Genomic DNA, 25,375 nt, shown 5'->3' with positions numbered 1-25,375 from the left:
TAACAGGTTAGTATTTATAACATTTTGTAAGAATGTTTATAAAATTTTGCTTTAGCAGAGTTAAAATGAAAATATTTTAATAGTTTTATTCATATTTTGTTTATTACTATTATTATTATTAATAGGTTTATTAAAAAAGTAATAGTTATAAAATTACATTAATTGCTTTTAAAATTTTTTCATAACAGCATACTTAATGTAATCTGTTAAACTAAAAAACATTATAAATTTAAATATATTATTGAAATATTTTTTTTTATAAACGAAATAAGAACGATGATGATAGTAATTTATTAATGTGTTTTTCTATTTAACAAACGGTAGTTTTTGATTAGTAAAAATAATAATAAATTCAAATAATAATACGACAACTTAATTTAATTAAACTAAAATCTTATGATCTTTAGTTCTGAATCACTTATACAATGAGTAATGTTTAAAAAAATCCTAAAAAATTATCTTGGAAATAATTGAAAAAATAAAATATATTGAAACTACAACCAAGTGTTTATTTTGTATAACTAAAACTTTGCGATTTCATGCATCTATTGACGTCATTGATGCTTAACCACAATTAAACGTTTAACAAATTTGTTCAAATAAAAATATGAATTTGATAATTTGCTCTGTATAAATGATGACGTTGTGAGTTTAAAACAGCCGGTAATAAATGAAGAAAACTTTTTCTTCTTCTAATATTGTATACCATTAAAGATTTACTTTAGATTAAAAGCTCAATTGAAATAAAAAAGTTAATAATGTTTAACTAGGTTGTTTATTATATTACTACATTAGTTGCTTTTATAATAAAACTTTAAACTATTGTTTATCTTAATTTCGGGTTTTTATTTTTCTATACTTCATCTCAATAAATAAGGCAAACAAATCGTAATTGACGTCTTAGAAAAATGGCATTCGTTATCTTTCAAAATTTTCACCTGCTTCTGAACAACTCAATAGAAATTTCTAATATGTTGTTTTTTAACTACGTATCATGAATACTTATGCAAATTAATATTAGAGCAAAATGTCTACAATGTGATCAGTTTATAAAAAATTTTTTTTAGTAAAAAAAGCATTTGTAACAAAATCTAATAGTCTCCTAGGCTTAATCTTCTTTTTTTGTAACGTTTTTTATCATTACTAAGTTTTTGTATTATTATTTTTTAACTGTTTATGATAATTTAGAAATTTTTAAAATAGTCAAATATATCAACAAAAAAAATTTCTTAGATCAAACTAAGTAGAAAAAAAAGACTTTTATTTTAATAATGTCAAAGCTAGTAATTAACAACATATCTACGACTAAAAATTCAGTTTTCACTTGTTTTATTTTATTACATCAATTTAGTCACAGCTTTGTGACTTAAATTTTTTTTTAATTTATTCTTAGATGTTTTACTATGAACTAATTAGATTAAATATAAAAATTATAAATTTTTCACACTTGAATAAATTACATACGTCATAAATAACTTAAGAGTGTTTTCAATCTAAATTACTTATCAAAAAGTATTTGAAATTACACACAAAAATGATAAAAACATTTCATTGGTAAATATAAGTATAAAAATGCACAAATTATTAGGATTCATTGAAACAAGTCCATTGATAACACTACATATATTCTTTTTTTCATACCTTAAGATTGAAACTTATGTTATGTTATTTAAAATCATGTAATGTTAAAAGATGTATAAATACTTAAACTAGATTAAGTTTCATTAGTATAAAGTTTTATAACTTGCTTGTAAAATTTATATTATTTAATTTGCAAAAAAGCATATTTAATTTTATCTATCACTCAAAATGAGTTAGATTTGAAATGATAAACATGATTTATGTTTATTAAATTATTATTTTCGTAGGTTCAGGTTTAAAATAGAACAAAGTTAAAAAAGGTATGTAAAACTAAGTGGTCAAATTACTAAATAGTTATTTAAAATTTGATAGTAAAAGCGTTAAATTGTCTTTGTAGCTTTAAAAAATGTAACATAAATCTAATCAATTTATCCTAGTGTGATATAAACCTTTTAATGTATAAAAACTTAATATTTGAATTAAGGTTTAGTATAAAATAGGGGTTTAATAAGTAAACGGGTATTTTTTTCGTTCTAAAGTAATAAGTATACATATATACATATATAATATTAAGCAAAACTGTAATCACAAAGTTACTAACTGAGAAATATAGATTATAAAAAAGCATTCAAGCAGAATACCACGTAAATAGTAAAGGTTTCTATATATGTTTACAAAAATAATTGAAGGTAAATATTTTAATCATATGAATTTAAATAATATTATATGGAAACCTAAACCATGACCACTAAGATTTTTAAACCTGCCAACTCATTTTGTTAAATGAAATATTAATTTTACATTAAACAAAATAAAGAAAATGTGCAAATAATGCGAAAATTGTTTCATTTGTTCTGTATGTATGTAGTACATAGTATGGTTTCTATTTTTTAGAAGATACAAAACAATAGTAGTATATGTATATGTTGTTGTTTCAACTAATAAATGATTTGTTTTACAATACATACATTAAAAAAAAAACTAAAATTATATAGTAAACTTTTAAACTCCTAAACTATATCTTTATTTAGTTCAAACTGAGCTAAATATTGTTAGTAAGTTTTTTAAATAATATTTGGATCTTGTTGTTTAAAATAATAAATTTGCAATAAATTTATACAGGAAGTATAATTTGCCAACTAAAATGAAACTATGACAAAAAATTCAAAAAATAATTGTAATAAACATAATGAAGCAAGGGCGTAGCGTGGGGAGGGACACTGGCGCATGTTTGCCACTCAAAAAAAGAAAAATGTAAAAAAAAGAATGTAATATCTTTATCCTTTATAGTTTATTTTTCTGCTTAATTTGCCTTTTTTCACCCATGTTTATCTAGTAACCAAAAAGTTAAACGAATACCGTTTTGAATACCAATTAGTGACAAGTTAGGAAAGTACATTTTATTACTCAATATACTTGTTCGGTGCGTAATTGCAAATGCGCACCGATGTTGATGAAAAACTCCATAAGGGAAAATTTTATAAGTTCATTAACTTCATAAGAATTTCGTCGTACAACAACTGAAACAGAAATAACTGCAAGCTGCTTGAACATCTTTAAAAGCTCTTGCTCACTTAAATTTACTACATTTTCATGTCCCTTAAGAATAGCATCGCTTAAATCTTCCTCACAGAACTGGTACGGTTGACGGCGGGATGTTTTTCTACATCTGTCATCCCTATGCTATCTTTGAAATAGTCCACTTTTGTACAAATATGTTCAAACCCTCTTCACTGCACTCTGTCCCTATTCGAGGACGGTCCATGTTTGGAAGCTTTGGTTTTGAAGAATTTGCATTAACGGGAACATTGTTGTGCATGATGAGCAAAGAGTCAACTACAGAAGCATCGACGTCTGGTGTTTCATATTTGCAACTTTCAAGATGGCATTTAATCACAGGCATTGTTGATTCTGTTAAGCTAACTTTAACATAAATAAGTATATCTTTCTTGGTTGAGTTTATTCACAAACTAATTACAAGAATGATAAAGTCTATAATACAAAACATAATTAAAACGAAGTAAATACTTATACAGGAAGCTGTTCTTATTTCTAGATTTATAAATAGATAATCAAAATTTTATTAACAAAAACCTTTGAAACTTTTTAATCTGAACTTTTAGTACCAATATTTTTATGAATAAAACTAAATTTTATTTGTACATTTTTTCTAAAAAAAAAAGAGTAGATAAATGTGTAAGCTGTTCTTGTTCTTTTTAGTAAATGACTAGTTTTAAGAAAGTTTACAAAAACATCCTGAAGTTGATTTGTACCTTTATATAGTTTACTTTGTTACATGATATATAATAATACAAGCTCTAATATGGAACTTTTTAAGCTTTTAAAAGTACACTACACTACTAAATTATAACTAAATAAACTATTATTAGTAAATATATATTTCTTATTCAAGAGTTCTATTTTACAATATAAATTAAAAATAATAAGACCACATTATAATCTAATACAATTAGTACAGTTAGCTAACTAAAAAAATTGATGAAACCAAAGTATTTAAGTTTAAAAAGTAGTTATAGTGAACTTATGCTTCTGGTGACGTAATGATGCTTTCCCGCAAATAAACACTTAATAAGTTTTTATATATCATAGCAAAAATATGATTATTGTACCAGAGCCAATAACTAATTTAATTTAAGACAGCTGGTACAAGCTGAAATAGCATTTTTTTTTGTGTTTGAATTATTTTTTAAAACTCAGATGCATTAGTAGGTGAATTATTAAAAATAGTCTTTAGTTATAGAATACTTTTTATAAAAATTACTTTTAATTAAAAGGATCTTTTTTTAAGTTTGAAGGTTTTGATTATTAAGGTTATATTTTATTAAACTTTAGTTTAAAGTTTTATTCTAGTTTTTACCAAAACTTATTTTTTAATTTATCTAAAAATAATTATAAATAAAATTACGTTTAGCATTATTGAATTTAGTAACTCTATTTTTTTTTACTATTGATTTTTAAAAGTTTTTAATTTAAACTAATTGTAGTTTAACTTTTAGTAAAACACCTATTTTTATATGAATGTAATTAAAAAGTTCTAAAAACAAATTTAAACAATCAGAACTAATTATTAATAAAATTTGTAATAAAACATTAGTCTCACATTTCATAAGTTATCTATGATATGCTTTATTTTTACTATTATTTTAAATCAAACAAACAAAAAATCTAAATCAAACATATCACACATTTAAATATACTCTATATTATTATAACAGATATATAGATTATGTCTATATATTTTTAATAGGGTACTTAATTTACACATAAGCTTCAAAAATTTTAAATCTCATTAAAAAACGATATTTAATTTTTTTTTATTCAAAAACTTAATGTATCTCTGTAAAACTATTTACTACATTTTTTTTTCAATTAGAAAAAATACAGCAGTACTATTTTCAATTATAGCTTTTTACAAATCATACTGTTTTATCTTAAAAGAAACAATTAAAGCATTCAAATTGAACACGATAACATAGGTACATAATTACCTACATAATTACTTGTAGATAAGAATAAAGAGTTTTTTAGAAAACGTCGAGATGAGAAAACAAAACAGTGCAAAATCACAAAAATATTCAAGAAATTTATACAAAGCATGAAGATGGAAAATTAGCTTCTTGTTTTCTGTCTCTCATAGTTGCTAAACAAGGACTGCCTCACACAATTGGGGAAAAATAAAAATACCAGTAATGGTTTACGTTCTGTTCGTTTAAGCAACAACACTTCGAAAAGACGTATCAATGAAGTGAAAGAATGTGTTTAACAAAAGTTAGTTCGAATGATGTCCAGTAATTTTTATTCGATGAAGGTTGACGAGTCCACTTTGCCGGAAAATAAATATCTTTTTCTTGTTTGCGTGCGTTTAAAAGTTGATGATACAACATACGAAGAACTATCGTTCTCCCAACTAATTGTAACGCATAGCACAGGAAGGTTTGTGTTTGAAAAATTAGAAAATATTTTGAAGTAAATAAAAAACCTTCAAAACATCTTGTAGAAATTGCAACTGATGATACTCCATCTATGATAGGAAAGTATCGTGAATTAATCACATATTACAAAGAGTTAAACCCTGATATATTTACTATTCTTTGCGGTACACATCGCCAACATTTAGTTTAAAAAAATTTGAGCGTCCGTTAAAATGACTTATTATGGGGACTGAACTGTACGAAAACAAAATTGCACGAAGATACTTTTGCACGAAGATTAGTTTGCACGCGGGAACAAAATTGCACGAAGACTATTTTGCACGGAAGCTCAATTTTGCAAGAGTTGTAATTTTTCACGCAAAGTCAATTTTGCACGAGTGACAGTTTTGCAGGGGGGTCAATTTTGCACGCAAAATACTAACTTAAAATAAGTGAGTAAAAGATATAATAAAACCTTTATTCTATAAGAAATAATAATAAGCATATATAAGTTTAACTCACTTTAATTTAATTAAGTTTATATAAATTTTATTTAGTAATTGTTTTTAAATTTTATTAGTTTTTTCTTATCTAAATTTATTTATTCTATTAAAAAACTAATATAAACTAAGAAACAATTCTAAAACTAGAGCTTTATTTAAAAAAATTACCTTTTTAAAGAATAAAAGTGTATTGATGTAGACTTAAGCTAAATTAAAATTAAACTAAACTTCAATATGAAATAAAACAAGATGAAAAAAAAAACTAAAAATATTTACATGGGTAGGTGATAAAATTGCACGAGCGTACAAAATTGCACGAGGAGACAAAATGGACATGAAGATACTTTTTGCACAGAAAAAACGAGCATGCAAAATAGTGAGACATTTAGATAAATTTAGAAAGGAGAAAACCGTCGGATGAAATTTTTATTGTACATTGTACAGAAAGTTTTGTTATGGCTGTGTAGTTTCATAAATTATACTTAAAATTGTTTTTGATGTTTTATATAAAAGTTTTCAATTAGATATTTTAGTTTGCTTTTAAGTGTTTTATAATATAAAGTTTAAGTTTTAAAGTTTCTTAAAATTATCTTACGTTTACTTTATGTTTTAATTTTTAGATAAACTTTCAATATATCCAAAAGTGTAGTTTTATTTTAATTGGTGTAAGATCAAGTGGTGTTAGTTATAATAAAATACAACAACTCTATTTGCCAAGTTTATACAAAATAGAATTTATTATTTTTTAATCTTAAATTTAATTGTTATTAATGTTGTGGATGTAAAGTATACTACAAGTATACTAATCTCTAAATTTTAGCTGTATAATCTGATAATTTATTATAGCAGTGGCGTGTTTTACTTGGTTTTCTTATTACTTATTAAAAAATAAGAGAAAGTACTTTTTGAATTTAGTACTGCTATTATTTTACTGTGGTTCAATTTTAAAATAAATTTGTTTAGTAAAACTGACTGTTTTATATTAATTAGTCTAAGTTGCCTTTAAAGTTTATAAACTAGTAATAAAGTAAGTCCTTAAACAGTTATAAACAATAGTATTAATTAATTAAGCAAACCATAATCCCTGTGTGGTCAAAATCATAATAATAAACTTATTATAAATAACAAACAAAAGTAATTATTAAACCATTTCATTTCGAGTTATAACTGCGTTTATTAGTTTGAAAGCAAAGTTTAAGTTCTTTCTGTTTTTTAATAGTTTTTGTAAGTAATATATAATTAGTAATATATATAATTTACTAGTGCATATAAAAATTAATAAAATAAAATTTAAAAGTGCATCACGAATTTCAATATGTAACTTTTTTCATTTTTACTTTAGCTGTGATTTATCAGATCATCGCAATGCCATAATACGCTTAAAAACATGATGAATAATATACAGTATGAAATCTGTTATTAAAATATTGTTTAAAATTCGTAATTGTGACAATTAGCTTGCAAAAATCTAAATTTGTTGGACCCATAACTTAGATGGAACTACATTACAGACTTTATTACAAAACACGAGAATAGAGTTTGTTGTACGAAGTCCTTAATTTTGATTGACAATAAATTTTTTTGCTGAGATAAAAAGTTTGCAAAAATCATAACTTGTTGAACATTTTTTCTGATGGCATACAAAACTATGAATTTTTTTACAACAAATAAAAACATTTTGCACGTTATAGCGTGCATTATATCATAACGAACTTTGAACGATTTTATCGCAAAATTACGTCACAAAGCGAATAACAAGATGAAAAAAGAGTTTGTTGCCCAAAGTATTAAATTCTCACGAAAATTTTTTTAAGATTACGTTTTTGATTAATTTAGAAATTTTTTTAGTTATAACAGATTTTCCTTTTAAATAAAAATACATTTTAAGGTATTATTTTCATAAACGTATTTTAAACGTTTTTGATATTACAAATAGTTAGCTAGGTTTATAACTTACATATATTAAATATCTTTTAACTTATATATTTTTTAAACAAATACTTCGTTATAAATTTATATTGTTCTATATACCTATTGAAAACTTTAAATTTAATACTTGACTGGAAATAATAAAATATTACTTACTAGCTGACTTAGAATTACCATTAAAAAAAATAAGAATAACATTAATATTTTACTGATTTTTTTTTGTTCATGCACAAAGTTATGTTATCAAGTTTAAAAACTAATGAAAAATTTTTCTAATGAAGCAGTTACATATAGCTTACTTTATATATTTTTAATTTTTTAAAGATATTATTAAAGTACAGTTTTTATTATTATGTATTATTATAATGCATATAGAAAAAGTTCATTAAATATGTTAATGAGGTTCCAAATTTTAAGTTTAAAACTGTTTATTTTGCTAATTTTCTATTTTATAATAGTTGATCTATTTTTTAAAGTATTTAAAACCATTTAAAATACTGGAACCGAATAAAAAAACGAGTGGTAAAATTATGTACTTAACTTTAACTAATGGTTTGACAAAATTAAAAAAATATTTAAACCTATTTCGGTGACCTAAAAATAATTTTAATCAGTAGAAAAGTTAAACTTTATTTAAATTAAATTAAATTTTCTTGTTTAAAGAAAAAAGTCGATATTTTAAGTCAACAAGTCATCGAATTTTAATGGTTATGACTTCACTACACGCTTAAAAACGTAGATTAAAATTTTGAAGTACGATAATTAAAAAAGAAAACAAAGTTTTATCTCAAATTTGTTACATTACCTTATTTTTGTCAACTCAAAATTACGCAGTTTTAATAAAAGTTTGAGAGTTGGAAATACTTAAATAACACACAACTTTATTTTAGCTGTTTAAAAATCTGATATTTAAAGCTATAACAATAGTTTTGATACAAATAATAATATGTAAATTGAACATTCATTTAAGTTGGCAAAAATAATAAATCATTTACTAAAAAGAGTTTGAAATATATAATTTTTCTTATTTACTTCTAACAGAACTTTTAATAGTTGCATATCATAAAGAAATAAATCATATGATATGAATTAGTATTTTTAAGATTAAAATAAGTTAAGACATACATTACTTTAGTTAATATATAAAAATTAGATAAAATTTAAAGTTTTTCTCGCTAAACTAAAACTAAATAGATTTTTAGTCGTAAAAAAAAATCAAAACTTTAAAATAGAAAATTAACCAGCTTCACAATATTAAATTAATATAAATTATAAAATTAAAGATTAAGCTGGTTGAAGCTGAGATAAAAATACTTAAAATGGTGACTGGAGTTGTAGAGAAACTCATGTGCTTTAAATTAACTTAGTTATTTCTAAATGGTCGCTAAAAGCTAGTTTGGCAAACGTTGCTGACGTAACTAAGAATTTAAGCATTTTATTTTTTTAATAGAACTAATTCTTATAATTTTTGTTGCTTAACTTTTTAGGATTACTGAATTTACACATACTTCTGTGTTTTAAAAAGTCAACACACTTTAACGGAACTCTGTAAAAATATAAAAACAATAGAAAAACAATAGAAGCTTGAGTAGATTTATATATGTGTTTACCAAAAAAAAATAGATGCTGTAATTTATTGTACATTAATGGTTAATAATAGGTACATCACATAATTTTAAACGCAAATGTTTTAAAACTATATAATATCTGTAATAATTAAATTTAAATTACGATAAAGTAAATTAAACAAAAATCAAAAAAACAAATCAAAATATAAAAAACTTATTTGACATTTGTAAAAATAGTGATTAATAAAACTAAACTATCGTTTAACATTTAACATTTTAAATTACATCACAACATTGTGTCATTATACATAAAAATTTAAAATGACGTTATCTGCTTTGCACTTCAAGTAAGATAGTTTATTCTTTATTTTATGGAAAGGCCTTATAAATAAATAAAAAATATTTAAGTACTTTTAAGTACTATTTAAGTATTTCAAGTAGGACTCGTCAAAAATAGTTTCCTACTGAATTGTAATGAATACAAATTGAAATAAAATTATACTGCAGTTTAAAGTTTTAAGATATAAAACGACGTAATAATAAAATGTTAAAAATTTAATAAGTGCTAATGCTAAACAAATTTGGTTTACTAATAAGGTAGAATTAAAACAATATAAATAAAGAAGCGATAAAAATTTTAAATTAAAACTATGCTTAAAAATAAAGTTTAACAAGTAACTAATTACTTTAAAATTACTAATATAAGGATTTAAAAAGTCTAGGTTGGTAAACGATTTTTTCTGCTTACATAAACTCGGCCTTAAAGATTGAATACATAAGGCTTCCAGAATGTGCAATTAAAAAGAGTTCTCCGCTCTCACTAAAACTGAAAAAATGTCCTTTTTATAATTTTATACACACTCAGGATTGTCCAACAAATGTTGCCCAATCGCTGAGAAGTATTTTTCAGTTGGTTTCTTAGAACGGCCATAAAACCACTTTTTCAAGACTTTCAGAACATGTTGATCGATTCTTACATGAAACCTTTGAGCTGTTTTTCCCACGTAGTCACTACCACAGTGACAACTAAATTTATAGATGATGTTACTTTTTTCATGGGTGGGAGAAACATCTTTGTAAATTCCATTTAGAAGACGATCAGTATACAAAACTGTTCTTAAATGAACGGAGCTGAAAACTTGGCTTATTTCCTCTGAAATTTTCTTAGAAAACCTCTCAGAAATATTTCCAAGGTAAGCAAGTTTTATGTATACTTGACACTTCTGAGGGCCAATCATTTTTAAAGCTGTTGAACTTCTAGCTCTTGTTATAACTTTCGAAACTAAGTTACCTGGATAACCAAGCGAAAGGTAAGTGTTTTGAAGTGTTCTCTCATGTATCTTCGATACGTAGATGACACTTTTGTTATATTTGAAAATAGACAAAAGAGCTCCAGTTTTCTTAATGATCTTAATAATCTTCACAAAAATCTCAGTTTTACAAAAGAAGAAGAACACAACAACTCATTAAACTTTTTAGATGTTTGTGTCCAACGATCAGTTGAGGGAGAACTTTTAATTAAAATTCATCGTTAATTAAATTCAGAAGCATTATATGTTCCGTTGGTATCTTTTGGTCCAGTCAAGCAGAAGTTAGAAGTTTTAACGGGTATGGTGAAGCGTTTCATAAGACTTTGTTCTCCTTGCTTTCTTGAAGGCGAGTTGAAAACACTTCAAAACACTTTCCTTTCGCTTGGTTATCTAGGTAACTTAGTTTCGAAAGTTATAACAAGAGCTAGAAGTTCAACAGCTTTAAAAATGATTGGCCCTCAGAAGTGTCCAGTATACTTAAAACTTGCTTACCTTGGAAATATTTCTCAGAGGTTTTCTAAGAAAAATTCAGAGGAAATAAGCCAAGTTTTCAGCTCTGTTCATTTAAGAACAGTTTTGTATACTGATCGACCTCTAAATGGAATTTACAAAGATGTTTCTCCCACCCATGAAAAAAGTAACATCATCTATAAATTTAGTTGTCACTGTGGTAGTGACTACGTGGGAAAATCATCTCAAAGGTTTCATGTAAGAATCGATCAACATGTTCTGAAAGTCTTGAAAAAGTGGTTTTATGGCCGTTCTAAGAAACCAACTGAAAAATACTTCTCAGCGATTGGGCAACATTTGTTGGACAATCTTGAGTGTGTAGAAAATTATAAAAAGGACACTTTTTCAGTTTTAGTGAGAGCGGAGAACTCTTTTTGATTGCATATTCTGGAAGCCTTATGTATTCAATCTTTAAGGCCCAGTTTATGTAAGCAGAAAAAGTTCGTTTACCAACCTAGACTTTTTAAATCCTTATATTAGTAATTTTAAGTAATTAGTTTCTTGTTAAATTTTATTTTTAAGCATAGTTTTAATTTAAAATTTTTATCGCTTCTTTATTTAGATTGTTTTAATTCTACCTTATTAGTATACCAAATTTGTTTAGCATTAGCACTTATTTAATTTTTTACATTAAATTATTACGTCATTTTATATCTTAAAACTTTAAACTGCAGTATAAATTTATTTCGATTTGTTTTCATTCCAATTCAGTAGGAAACTATTTTTGACGAGTCCTAATTGAAAGTACTTAAATAAATTCAAAGAAAATGAACTGTATTCTGTTATATATTTCTAGTAAAAAAAACAAAGTTTTACAATTATCTTTTATATAATAATAAGTAATCGATTGTTAAATAAAAAAAGTATAACAAAAAAATTTAATAAATACTGAATTAAAATTAACAAATTAACTTAAATTAAAGTGCCACAAAATGCGGTATACTTAGAGATTTAAATTAAACAAGTTATCTTTAAAAGTAGTCATTAATTGCTTCATTTTCAGTAAAGTTATAGATATACTATTTTAATATGAAATTATTTGTAGTTTATTGCTGAGTATATAAATGTTTTTTTTTTTGTTGAATTAATGTTTTTTTGTTTAAATGAATAATTAACTTTATTTTTTCTGAACAAAAATACAATCGTAATATATAAGTATCCTTCTAATATATATTGTCAAACCAACATTGTTAAGAGACAAGGATTTAATATAGTTTTGTATGTAGCTTGAAGTTTTTTAAGAATCTAAGCTTATATTATTGCAAAAAATGTAAAACTTTTAACTATTTTTAAAAAATGACATCACTATAGTTTATACAACTTTTTTTAAGCTTATAAACTCTTTTGAAATTCATATTATATACAAAGGTATTATTGGACGAGTTATCACTTTTCGCTATCATTATAATGCTTGACAAAGTTGTAAAAAAAAATTAAGTAAGTTCGAACAGTTGAATTTAGTAAAAACAAAGATGGAAGCTTAATTTGAAAATGATCCAACAAAAACAAAGTCATCAACCTAAAAAATTAAAAAATGTAAAAAAAAACACAATTCTAATAAAATTACAGTCAGTTTCTAAACTCTCCTAATACCGCCTGGCAAATACAACGTTATCATGTCGTATTTGAATCGTGAACAGTTTGTCAATTCCAAATTTAATCCATAAAACAGCTATAATTAATGACAAAAGAAGTTATCATTGTTTACTCACTCATTTTTTGCTAGTATCAGTATTTAAAAAAGATATTTTTGCTTTTTACTTATTTAAAACAAAAATAGTTTTATAACTTTAACTTCAGTAAGTATTGTACTATTTTATGTTATATATCAAATAAATCTTAAATGACTTTTTAATTAAAAAACAAAATTCACAACAAAATCTAAACTGAAAACATTATTTGCTTTATTAGACAGCTAACAAATATTTTAAACACAACTGTTGAATTTGGCCACACGATCAAGAACAATAACCATTTGAAGTTGTATATAAATTTCTTAGTAAATATTTTTAAAACAGCATTAATTGTAGAATTTTTGTAAGTTTATTTTACCAATCTGTGTTTTTAGTTTAAATAAAAATACCATTATAATTTAAACTTTTGTTTAATCTTTTTAACAACTAAACGAGTTTAAAAAAAAATTTAAAACCAACTATGAATAGATAAATTAAGTAAAAAATGTGACTGAAGTGTGTATAAAGTAAGTTTTGTCACTTAAAACTTCATAACAATTTATATAAATATAAAATATTGATTTTTCTTTTAATAATTAGTTTAAAAAAAATATTTAAACACCATGAACTAAAAATTTATAAAAACATAATGAAATTAATTGATGTTTTGAGACAAAAAACAATTTTAATAAGTTTAAGATAATAAAAATTTTTTAAGATACTTAAAACAAGTTTAAGTAAATAAATAAAGTAAAATGTAGTAAAATGGTATAAAACATTTTGCGACAGAAACTTTTTTTTAATACAAGTTAAACTCTGCAATTATGTAAAAATTATTAAACAGCTTCACATGCTGTTTAAAGTTTTGAAATAACTGAGAGTAATCACAAAAGAGTTTAATTAACAAATACCAATATTTATACATAAAACAAGTCTTTTTCAAAAACACATATATATATTAACAATTTTCTTCAGTGTGATTACAATTGTAACAAGGTAAAACAAATTTTAAACTTATATAGCCTTTTTAATTATATGAGAAATTATCAATCAAATAGCAAAAAAACCCTAAACTATAACAAAAACAAAAACAAAAAAAAAATTAAAAACAACAAGGAAAACGTAATAAACTGTAATAATTTAAAACAAAACAAAATTTAATTTAAAAAAGGATAATGAGTAATCAAATTCTCTTTGTTTGCATAATTCTGGCTTGTTTAAGTGAATATAAATAGCTTCTATTTTAATTAAATCAAAAATGTTCGTGCAACTTCTTAAAACTTTGAACTTTGTCTCACTGTAATTATTACCACATTTAAGATTTTTTACTAAGTGCTCTGAAATTTATGATCTTTTTGTTGCGTTTAAGGTTGCATTACTCATTTTCTTCGGTTGATTTTTGATATGGTCTTTCACGCACTTAGGTACGTGCTCTTTTATTCTTGTTTCTAAATGCCTAGAAGTTTGTCCTATATAGCTGTTTGCGCAACAGCATTTATACGTGTATACCACGCAACTTTTGTGTTTGTAGGATATTAGATCTTTACCTCTAGGATTTAGGATAGCAGTAGATATTATTATGACTATAATTCTAAAATGTTGAACATAATTAATGATGAGAAGAAGTTTTTGAAAATAGGTCCTGTAGGAGATAACTTAACTATAGTTAAGTTGGAAAAGAAAATTATTCATATATTAAAAGATTTGGTGGATAAAAATGAACTTTCTCAAGAACATTATAATTTAATTAGACCGGTAGGTTCCATAAGACCTCGTTTATATGGTTTACCAAAATTACACAAAGTGGACATACCTCTGAGGCCTATACTTTCTATGATAAGATCCCCACAACATGAATTGGCAAGATACTTAAATAGTCTTTTGGATCCAGTGTTGAAGTATTTTTCTAGATATATTGTAAAAGACTCTTTCAAGTTTGTAGATGACTTAAAACTCCAGGGAGCTAAAGACACGTTTCTTTGTTCTTTTGGTGTAAAAAGTCTTTTTACAAGTGTACCTTTAAATGAAGTGATAGATATTTGTGCAGAAATGTTATATAACCTTGAAAATCCGACTCTGAAAAGAAGTAATTTTGTTCGACTAATGAGACTCGCAACAGAAGAAGTTGAATTCAGTTTTAATAATATATTATACCGTCAAATTGATGGTATTGCTATGGGTTCCCCATTAGGACCTACATTGGCAAACATATTTATGGGCTATCTTGAATACAAAGTTCTACCAGAATTCGATTCAAATTGTAAGTACATGAGATACGTGGATGATTGTTTTGTTATCAGTGATAGTGTAAAAGTTAGTAATTTATTGTTTGAGAGGTTAAACTCTTTGCATAGTGCTATTAAATTTACAAAAGAAAATGAAGAAAATGATCAAATATCATTTTTAGATGTTTTAATCAAAAGAAAGAATAATAAATTCATAACGTCTATTTTCAGAAAACCATTTACTGGTCAATACCTTAACTTTCAATCATATTGCAGTAAAAGAAGAAAAATTGGTTTGATTAAAACCCTATTTCATAGAGCAAATAAAATATGTTCGCCAGAAGTATTTCAGAATGAACTTAAGGTTATAAAAGAATTACTAATAAAGAACGGATATCCTAATCCGTTGATTGATAAGGTATTCAAAACTGAATTGAAAAGACTAAATTACACAAAACCTTATGGACCAGAGAAATGTCCTGTTCTATTAATTTTGCCCTATGTGGGTGAAAAATCAAAACAAGTTGAAAGAGATATCAAGAATATGACAGAAAAAGTTTACCATGCAGCTAAACCAAGAGTAATTTTTACATCTACTGATATCCTAAATCCTAGAGGTAAAGATCTATTATCCTACAAACACAAAAGTTGCGTGGTATACACATATAAATGCTGTTGCGCAAACAGCTATATAGGACAAACTTCTAGGCATTTAGAAACAAGAATAAAAGAGCACGTACCTAAGTGCGTGAAAGACCATATCAAAAATCAACCGAAGAAAATGAGTAATGCAACCTTAAACGCAACAAAAAGATCATCAATTTCAGAGCACTTAGTAAAAAATCCTAAATGTGGTAATAATTACAGTGAGACAAAGTTCAAAGTTTTAAGAAGTTGCACGAACATTTTTGATTTAATTAAAATAGAAGCTATTTATATTCACTTAAACAAGCCAGAATTATGCAAACAATGAGAATTTGATTACTCATTATCCTTGTTTAAATTAGACTAATTTTGTTTTGTTTTAAATTGTTACAGTTAATTACGTTTTCCTTGTTGTTTTTAATTTTTTTTTTTGTTTTTGTTTTTGTTATAGTTTAGGGTTTTTTTGCTATTTGATTGATAATTTCTCATATAATTAAAAAGGCTATATAAGTTTAAAATTTGTTTTACCTTGTTACAATTGTAATCACACTGAAGAAAATTGTTAAAATATATATGTGTTGTTGAAAAAGACTTGTTTTATGTATAAAAATTAAAATTAGCAGACATATGTTTAAAATTTTAAATACCAATATGTTTATATATAAATATTTTTGTATAACTAGTTTAACTCTACAATATGTTGCTGATAAACTAGTTAACAGCTTCTAAAAATTGTTTGAAAATAAATAAACATTAACTATTATAAAAACGGTAAAGTTTTCAGTTTCATTTTGTATATATATATATATATATATATACAAGTTTAAAGCTTGTTGTTATGAGTAAACAGTAATGACGTCACAAAGAGAACAAAAAATACTGTAGTTTTGTTTAGCATTTCAATTTAGTTTAAATACGACGAACACAATGTTGAATTTTTTTTTGTTAAGTTTTAGATGTGTTAAAAAGGAATAAGAAAATTAAAGTATACACTTCAATAACTATACATACTGTTTGTAAAACTTGGTTCTACTTTTTATGTGTTAATTTGTTAAAAAATACTAAAGTGTTCCATTTGAACGAAGTTATGATTCAAAAATGACAATTAAATCCATAAAGATATATAACAAGCTAATCAAACCTATATTAAAATAAACATTACATCGACTTTAAGCTTTTTTAAAATTTAAACAAGTTTGTTTTTGTTAGAAAGTATTTGAAATTATTTAATCTACTTTCATTATAAAATGCTTTAGAGAGCTTGAAACTGTCGTCAAAAAAATGTTTATATAGTTTTAAGGTTTTTAATATTTAAAAAAATTATTAAAAAAAAAAATAACTTATATATAAAATAGATTTTTATGTATATTATTCTACAAAACAAAAATAACTTCATGTATTTAAACTTTTTTTATTATTTGTATTTATTTTTACTAGTTAATTATAAAACAAAAAATGTCGCATTTTCAAGGTCATTATTATGTTACAACTCATTTTACGAAGTGAGAATGTGTTTGAGCTCAAAATTTAACTTCTTTTACTAAAATGTTTTTGTGCTTAATTTTAGAATTTTGCAGTTTTATTAAAACTTTTTATGAGTTGAAAACACTATAAAAACGTTTTGCTTTTGTCTAACAGTGTCATAAAGTATGATGCTTAAAGCTATAATAAAAATTTTAGTTCAAAAATAAAAACCTTTTTTTAAAAATAAAAACATTATTTTGAAAAAACAAACGTTTTACTAATTTTACTAATATTTTCTAAGAATTAATACTTTAATAGACATGTGTTGCAATTATAAAATAAAAGTACTAGTAAACTTCATAAAAGTACTAGTAAACAATTCAAACTATTAGAAATACTTTTCAAAAAAAAAAAAATAAAATACGGTTTAACTAAATATGAAACATTTTAACATTTTTAAACACATATTAAAATTTTTTCTAGTTAAAACAAACAAACTTCACGAAGTAAAATTTACTAAACAAAAGCTTAGTAAACTTTTTTTTCAATGGTCTAAGCAGCTTATGTAAGCTGTACAAATTTGAATTTGTTGATCAAGCATTTTCTTTAAAAAATTAAAAGTATCTATAGTGTCACACTTTGGTTGGTCTAACGTTGATACTCTAATGACGTCACTCTAGCACTACTTTTTAGTTTGTTGAAAACACTAACCTAAATTTTAATCTCTAAAGTTTACCATTAATATTTACAGTTTATAATGATAAGTTGATTTTTAAATTTTAGAAAAAAAAGCTTTGTCCAAACAGAATTTGTTAAAAACAAAATAATTTAGAAAATATTTTGTTTACTTTGACAAACTTATTTTACTAAACTATCAAATTATCACATTCTTTATACTAATACTTCAGAAGAATAATTTTATAAAATTTTAAACATTTCAACTCTAAAACTATTTATGACGTATGTAGTCTATGCTTAAACATTGCATATTTTTAAAAACAATCTTGATTCAGATATAGATAAGTAATTATATTGTCAAACTATAGTATTTAATTCAAATGAAATTTAATTACATTTAAGTTAATAAAATATACTCACAACTTTAAGTATTCTAATTTTAGTTATGATTTTAAAAAACAAAAAAAATAAATGTATTCTATAAAGCATTTCTATATTTTATGTCTTGTTTTAATAAAACCGAACAACTTTATACTAATTATCTTTGTACTTAAGTTAAAAGTAGAGAGTTATAAAATGTTTTAAATTTTTTTTAAATTTTTGTAAATTTTCAACATTAAGAATTAATCCTCAAATATTAATCATGTTAGTAATAAAAAGTTTTCTTAACTAAAATTATTTAAAAAAATTGTTATAGGGAAAGTTTTAAATCGTAAATAATTAAATACCAGCATAAAATAATTAATAAAGATATAAAACTTACTAAGCTGGAAATATTTACAAACAATTCTTTGAATTAAAAATATCTTATTTTGTTTAAAAAAAGTGTTTTTTATATAAATTCTCGGCATGTATAATGTTTTAACAATTAAAAGTGCTAAATAAAAGTATTTTTAAAATTGCTAAGTAAAACTTTGAAAACAGTAAAAATATTCGACTTCAGAAAATAATTATAGCTGAAAACTTTAACTTGCATAAAAGAGTTTTCAATTTTAGGTATTGTAAAAACAATGAAACATTTTTGAACCGTCCTTTTTTATTATTCAATGTGTAAACTCTTTTTTAACTTAGAATTTTTTAACTCTTCAAATCCTTAATGACGTTTGTAGTTTATTTAGGTGCAAAATGTTTATACAGTTTTGATATAACATATTAAGCTTTCCGAGTAGCAGCTGGAGTATACAAATTTTTAAAAATCAAAACTTTGACTAAATCCATATGAAAAATTATTTATGTTAATGTTTATAAAATGAAAAGTTGTAGGTTAAAGCAACAACCTGTTTGATTTTAAAATAAAAAATTAGTTAAGTAAAACAAATCTACAATAAAGTTAAGTAAAATATCTAATAAACGAACAGATGATTAGTTTTATTTTTGTCTATCTAAGTTAAAAAACATTAAAAACTGCGTTTAGTAACTGCAAGTATAAGTTGCAAACTATGACAGAATAAAGTTTAAAAACTATTTTTAATATTTTTCATAATATTTATTACCATGCTAAATGTATTCTTAACTTTACCATATAACTTAAGAATTTAATTTTTAACTTACTAGATCTAACTAATATGATCTATCTTATATTTAACACAATCAGTTATGTTTTCTTTTTATTTATTGAAGTTAAATTACTCAAAGTTGAATTTAATTACTTCAAGTGTGGGCTAAGGATGTTGGGCAAATATCTAAAGCCTTAGTTGGGTCAGGTTGACTTCCTGTGGGCAGATAGTCAACCTGACCTTTTTTGTTCATACTTTTCCTGCAAGTGGTGTGACCTTTTACAGGATACGCTGCAAGCAACTTCTAATTTATGTTATCTAAGTAAGACATAATAACTATAAACCACATACAACTACTAAATTGTAAGTTTAAAGTTCATTCTGTCTATAAAACACTTAATGCTACTCTAGGCTACTTTATATAAATCAGATGAGACAGTTTTAACTGGTGAATCTTTTGTATAAAACACAACAAGAAACACGAGAATATACACAATTATAAGTTATTTTTATAAACATTGTTTTTAATCTAAATTGATAGCTATTTAAATCTATTACAAAAGACTTGAATCAATAAACCAAAAACTAAAGAAAACTTTTGATAAGAAATAAACTGTCAAAGATTTAATAAACTATAAAGGATGTAAATCTTGCTCAAATATTTTAACAATTAAACACGAGTTGAAATATTGACTTGTAAAACAAAACAATACTTACAATTAACATTAACAAAATAAGTTCAAGAGAAGTTGTTGCTTCCAGCTGCACACAAAACTATAAGAAAAAATGCTTAGATGAAAACTGCTTCATCATGTTTTGATGTTTCGTTGCATCAGTATTTAGTTTGAAACATTTCGTCAGTGTATGAATATGGCCATTTTTTTGGCTGGCTCGTGTATTCAACCGTATCTAGCTCTAAATACTCTCTAAAACAAAGATAGGGATGAAGATAGTTGTTCAGTTTAAAAAATGCAAACATATAAAGATTTAGACTAACATTATAAATTATTTGTATAAACTATATGTCAATAACAAATAATATTCGTGAATAAGAGTGATGGATATCATTACAATTACTTTATAAAACTCAGACATATTTTAAAAAATTTATAATGATTGATTTAATTTTTCTAAACATGTCGATATCGTTATAAAAGTTAAGTAAAAGATAAAAAATACAAGTATATTGGTAAAAAGATCAATGTTAAAATTTCTGCCAGTTTGCTTATTATAGACTGAGTTCGGTAAAACTGTAATAAAAGTTTTATTTATTAAAGGATAGAGGCTAGATGAAACTGAAATTTATTTTATGTGATTGATTTCTTAGAAGAAATTTACTTCACAAAGTAAATACACATAAAATTCACAGCTTCTAAAAAATGTGTCTAAATAAACACGATAATTATTATGTTGTAACTACAAAATCTAGAAGTTATAAATGAATTTTTGTTTACATACAAACTTTGTAAACTAATCGTTGTGGTTAAGTATCAAATACCACACAAAGATAAAAGACAATAAAAGCACATTAATTAGAAATTCGCCTGTAAATTTTAAACTAGTAGTTAATTATTTTAGCAGCTTGTTTTCTCCAGAAACAATTTTTGTTTTAAGATGGCTAAAATATAAATTAACTAAAAAGAATGTTTGAATAAGTTTACAAGGTTAATGTTCTTAATAGGTTTAAAACTATTTTATGTTTAATGTAATTTAATGCACAAAAAAGTTAATCATTTTGTCTAAACAGACTTAAGTTTTGCACAAAAGTACGACAGTTTTAAAGTTAAACTTGCTATTTATACGTTACAGTTTTTTAGTACTGTAAATTTTAGTTTTACAAAAAAGTTTTGCGGAAAGAAAAAAAAAGATCAATGATACTAAACAATTGTGATAAAATACGACAATAAAAAAGTAAATTAAGGCTAAGAGACTGTTATATTTTTACTTATGTTATCATATAAAAAAGTTTTTTTAAATTGATAATATTGTTGACATTTTGTTTTTATTTTTATTTGCACACGTATTCATCAAACATAAATAAAAAAAAATTAAAAATTTAACTTTTTAAATGATTTATTTAGAAAATTGTGAAAATTTTAAATACAATAGTGCTCTTTTTCAAAAACGATATTTGAAATTATTTTTGCATTATATACTGGGATAAAGATTGATAAAAAAGTTACTTCAAAAATTAAAGTTAAAAATTTATTCAAAAAAGTATCTGATGTAGAATATTGACAAAGCTAACTAAAAAATGTTAACTTTTTTTTCAAATTCAAAATTTCTTTACAATGATAAACAATAACAAAAAACAAAAAAATGTGTAATATACTTTACTTTGCTGTTACAGCACATACCGGCTGTTTTAATTTCTTAAGGTACAGAGCAGATGATTTATATGCAACCGTTTCGTTTATAAATATTTTTGTGAAATTTTTTGTTGTTGTTAAGCATAATTTACGTCACTAGATGTTTAGTATCAGAATATTGTATTTCTATTATGTGATTATTTGCTTGTAGTTTCATATTTTATTGTACTATTTAAAATAGTTTTTATTGTGATTTAATAATATAAATTTACGTTATCTACTACAGTCATTATAAAAGTTTTTCGGAATAAACAACAAAATTTGTTATGCTTACGTTTCAAAAAGATTACATTTTCATAAGTTTAAAACAGTCTATGTATGAAACTTAAACTATAGTTCGTAAGAAAAAATAAAATATTTTAATCAAAAATCAAATAATTTTTATGTATATTCACTAGTTAAATTGGACAATAACAAAGTATAATGATACTACTATTGTTTTCATTATCGTGCACATAAATATGAAAGGATGATATACTTAATCTTATAAAAACATTTATTTATACATATAGTATCAAATAACAGTAAAAAAAACAGTTTAAAAAGCGTTGAAGGCAATTATATAGATATATTTCTTGAAATCACACTATTAAGTAAGAACAGCACATTATTTCATTAAGTTATAAACTTTTTTAATGTGTTTCAAAACGCTAAACATTTTCTCAATTTATTAACTATATGAAAAATCAAATTGTACATGTGTTTCTGTTAAACTTGAAAGTTGTTACACATGTCATACATTAGTAAATAATCTAATTAATTCAAAAACACATACAATTTACTTTAATTTACATTAATTTATAACAGTTATAAACTAAGAATCAAGCTAATAAAGTTTTCAATTCTAGCTACGTATAAAATAATAGTATTTTTACAGCATAAACCACATATTTTAAATTTCAATTTGCTTGACGTCTAATCTCTGAACATAAATCATATTTTTGGCTTTTATAATATATATACGTTTGTGTAGCTTTATATCGCTATTTAATAAGGATGACGTCAATAAGTTTATATTTTTTGAAACATTTAACGCAAAACTAATGCATATGTATATATCCAAACTTTACTATAAACATTATTTTAATATTCGGTTGAAAATATTCAAAATACTACACTTTGGTTTTTTTAAAACCATTCTATGAAATATAGCCTTACATTCAAATTTAAGCTTGTTTTATTTATTTTCCTTTAATAGTTTTTAACTTATAATTATTTTTTTAGTGCTTATAAACCAATATTTTTATTAGAGCTAAATTTAGTATGACTTTTAAAATTAGATGTTAGATTTATTTTCTAATTTTTTGTATTTTTTTGGACTATAGAAAATTAATTGTACAAGTATTTTTATATTATTTATACTTTTTTGTAAGTTATTAGGTCAGCCATCTTTTTACTTTGTACTTTTATCGTAGTTCTGATTTACCTTTTATAATTTTGTAACCTAACTTAAATAGTATAAAAACATAAACAATCAGGTAGCTAAAAAGATAGTTTTTAATTTCAATCTAATAAAGTTTTCTACATGGTTTAAAAAATACTTAAAACTTTTTATAAAATTTATTTTTTATGGTGAAATCAAGTTCTTGAACAAAATACACTAGAAAAATACAAAATATTGAAAACTGGATCCGCTCAAACTCATTCAAAATCTAAAAGAAAACTAGCCTGAGTTTTTATAAAAAACTAAACTAGCCTGAGGCAGTCCAAGATTTTCTAAAATTCCCAAAAATTTTCAAACCAGCAGGGTAGCCACTGTTTGAGTCAATTAAACTAGCTAGAGTGAGTATAAACAAGCCTGAGTCAGAATGAGGTTATTATAAACTGAAAAAATTACTATAATCTAACAATCAGACAGCTAGCAAAGGTTGACAATTTGGTAGTAAAGTTGTGGACTGATTCTGGTACACTTAACTTATTAGTACTACCCATCATAATTAAATCCTACCTTATTTAATTAATATCTAACAAATACTAAATTCTAACTAAGACTACTTTCTATAATCAGAAAAGACAGTTTTGAATGATGAACTTTAAACCTGGCTTAAATATTTAAATAATTAAACACCAGTTGAAATATTCACCTTAAAAAAAAACACTACTTACAATAAGTATTCACAAAAAAGTTCAAGATATTTTGTTGCTTCAAGCTGCACACTAAACTAACTAACTGCTTACATATAAACTGCCTGTCATGTTCTGATGTTTTGTTGCATCAGTATTTAGTTTAAAACATTTTGTCATATGATTCTCATTTGCTCGTACATTCAACTTATTAACTCTAAATATTCTCTGAGCACAACTTAAAACAATAAATAATGCAAGTATTCATTCCAAAGCTTTTAATATTACAAGATATGTAAAGAGTGGCATTTATGAAATGTTTATTTCATATTTTAAATGTAAACAAATGTAAATTAGTCTTGGTACAGAATGAGCCAATCACGGTAGGTGTTTAAATTTAACTGACGAAAATGACTCTTTTCAATTTACACAGGGTTTGTTTTTGAAAAAAAAACTTTTCAGTATGCTCTTTTTTACTAACTAGATCCGGGTCCGGCCGGAAACTTAAAACCGGATCTTTAAATTAGAATCCGGCTGGAACCGGATCCGGACTTTTTTTCAAATTAGAATCCAGCCGGATCCGGATATCAGACAAAAATGGCTATATCCGGCCGGACCCGGACCCGGATAGTGAGTCCGGTACATCACTAATAATAATAAATTTATTTAAAATTGAAATATCAACGCATTTTAAAGGTTGTTATTACGTCACAACGTACTTTCAAAAGCAAGAAAAGAGTTTAATATTTAAACCTAAAAAAAACTACTATAGCAAAACTTTTATTGATGATGTTATTGCCAAAATATAAAGTTTACCAATTTTTGAGTTAATAATTTAATAAAAGTCTTAAGTCTTTATTTCTTTACTTTAAACTTGATATGTATATTATTTAAACTTATAAGATATCTACATTCAGAAACAAGCTAACAAACGTATAAAAAACATATTTTTAATTGTTATTATTTCTAAAATACTTCATTAAAAAACAAAAAATTAACCACGGATAAACACATACATATGGTTTATAAAAGTTTAAAAATTAACTACAGAAAATAACATGCTTATAAACTTAAATAACCAAATACAGATACTTTTTTTTTTTTAAATACTACTTCAAGGAAACTAGCTTAAAAACAAATTGAATACAATTACAAATAAAATATAATATATACGTCTGTATAGTTTTTTGTTGGTTTCACCATTGATGAAGTCAATAAGTGCATTATTTTTTGAAAAATTACAAAGTGAAACATTTCTTTACAAATACTACTAATTAGTAGTTTTAATTTTTTTTTGTTTTGATAATTTATTTTTATAATCTTTTCTGTGTGTTTTATTATAATAAAACTTAACTTGAACATTTTATTTTTTGTGTTATATTTTAAGTGATTAACTTTCATTATTTAAAAATAAAACAATTTAAAAAA

General features: G+C 24.0%; 1 protein-coding gene across 1 annotated transcript; it reads left to right on the top strand.

Moving 5' to 3' along the window:
* Positions 1-14,602: 14,602 nt before the first annotated feature.
* Positions 14,603-21,907, top strand: LOC145832483 (uncharacterized). Its single transcript, XM_082939800.1, has 3 exons — positions 14,603-15,319; positions 15,620-15,811; positions 21,893-21,907. The coding sequence occupies exons 1-3, from the start codon at positions 14,603-14,605 to the stop codon at positions 21,905-21,907; spliced, it is 924 nt and encodes a 307-aa protein (XP_082795926.1).
* Positions 21,908-25,375: the final 3,468 nt, after the last annotated feature.

The sequence above is a fragment of the Thalia democratica genome, chromosome 3, assembly GCF_965202585.1.
Source record: "Thalia democratica chromosome 3, ktThaDemo2.hap1.1, whole genome shotgun sequence".
In the NCBI taxonomy this organism is placed as follows: domain Eukaryota; kingdom Metazoa; phylum Chordata; class Thaliacea; order Salpida; family Salpidae; genus Thalia; species Thalia democratica.
This window is presented reverse-complemented; position numbering and strand designations above follow the sequence as displayed.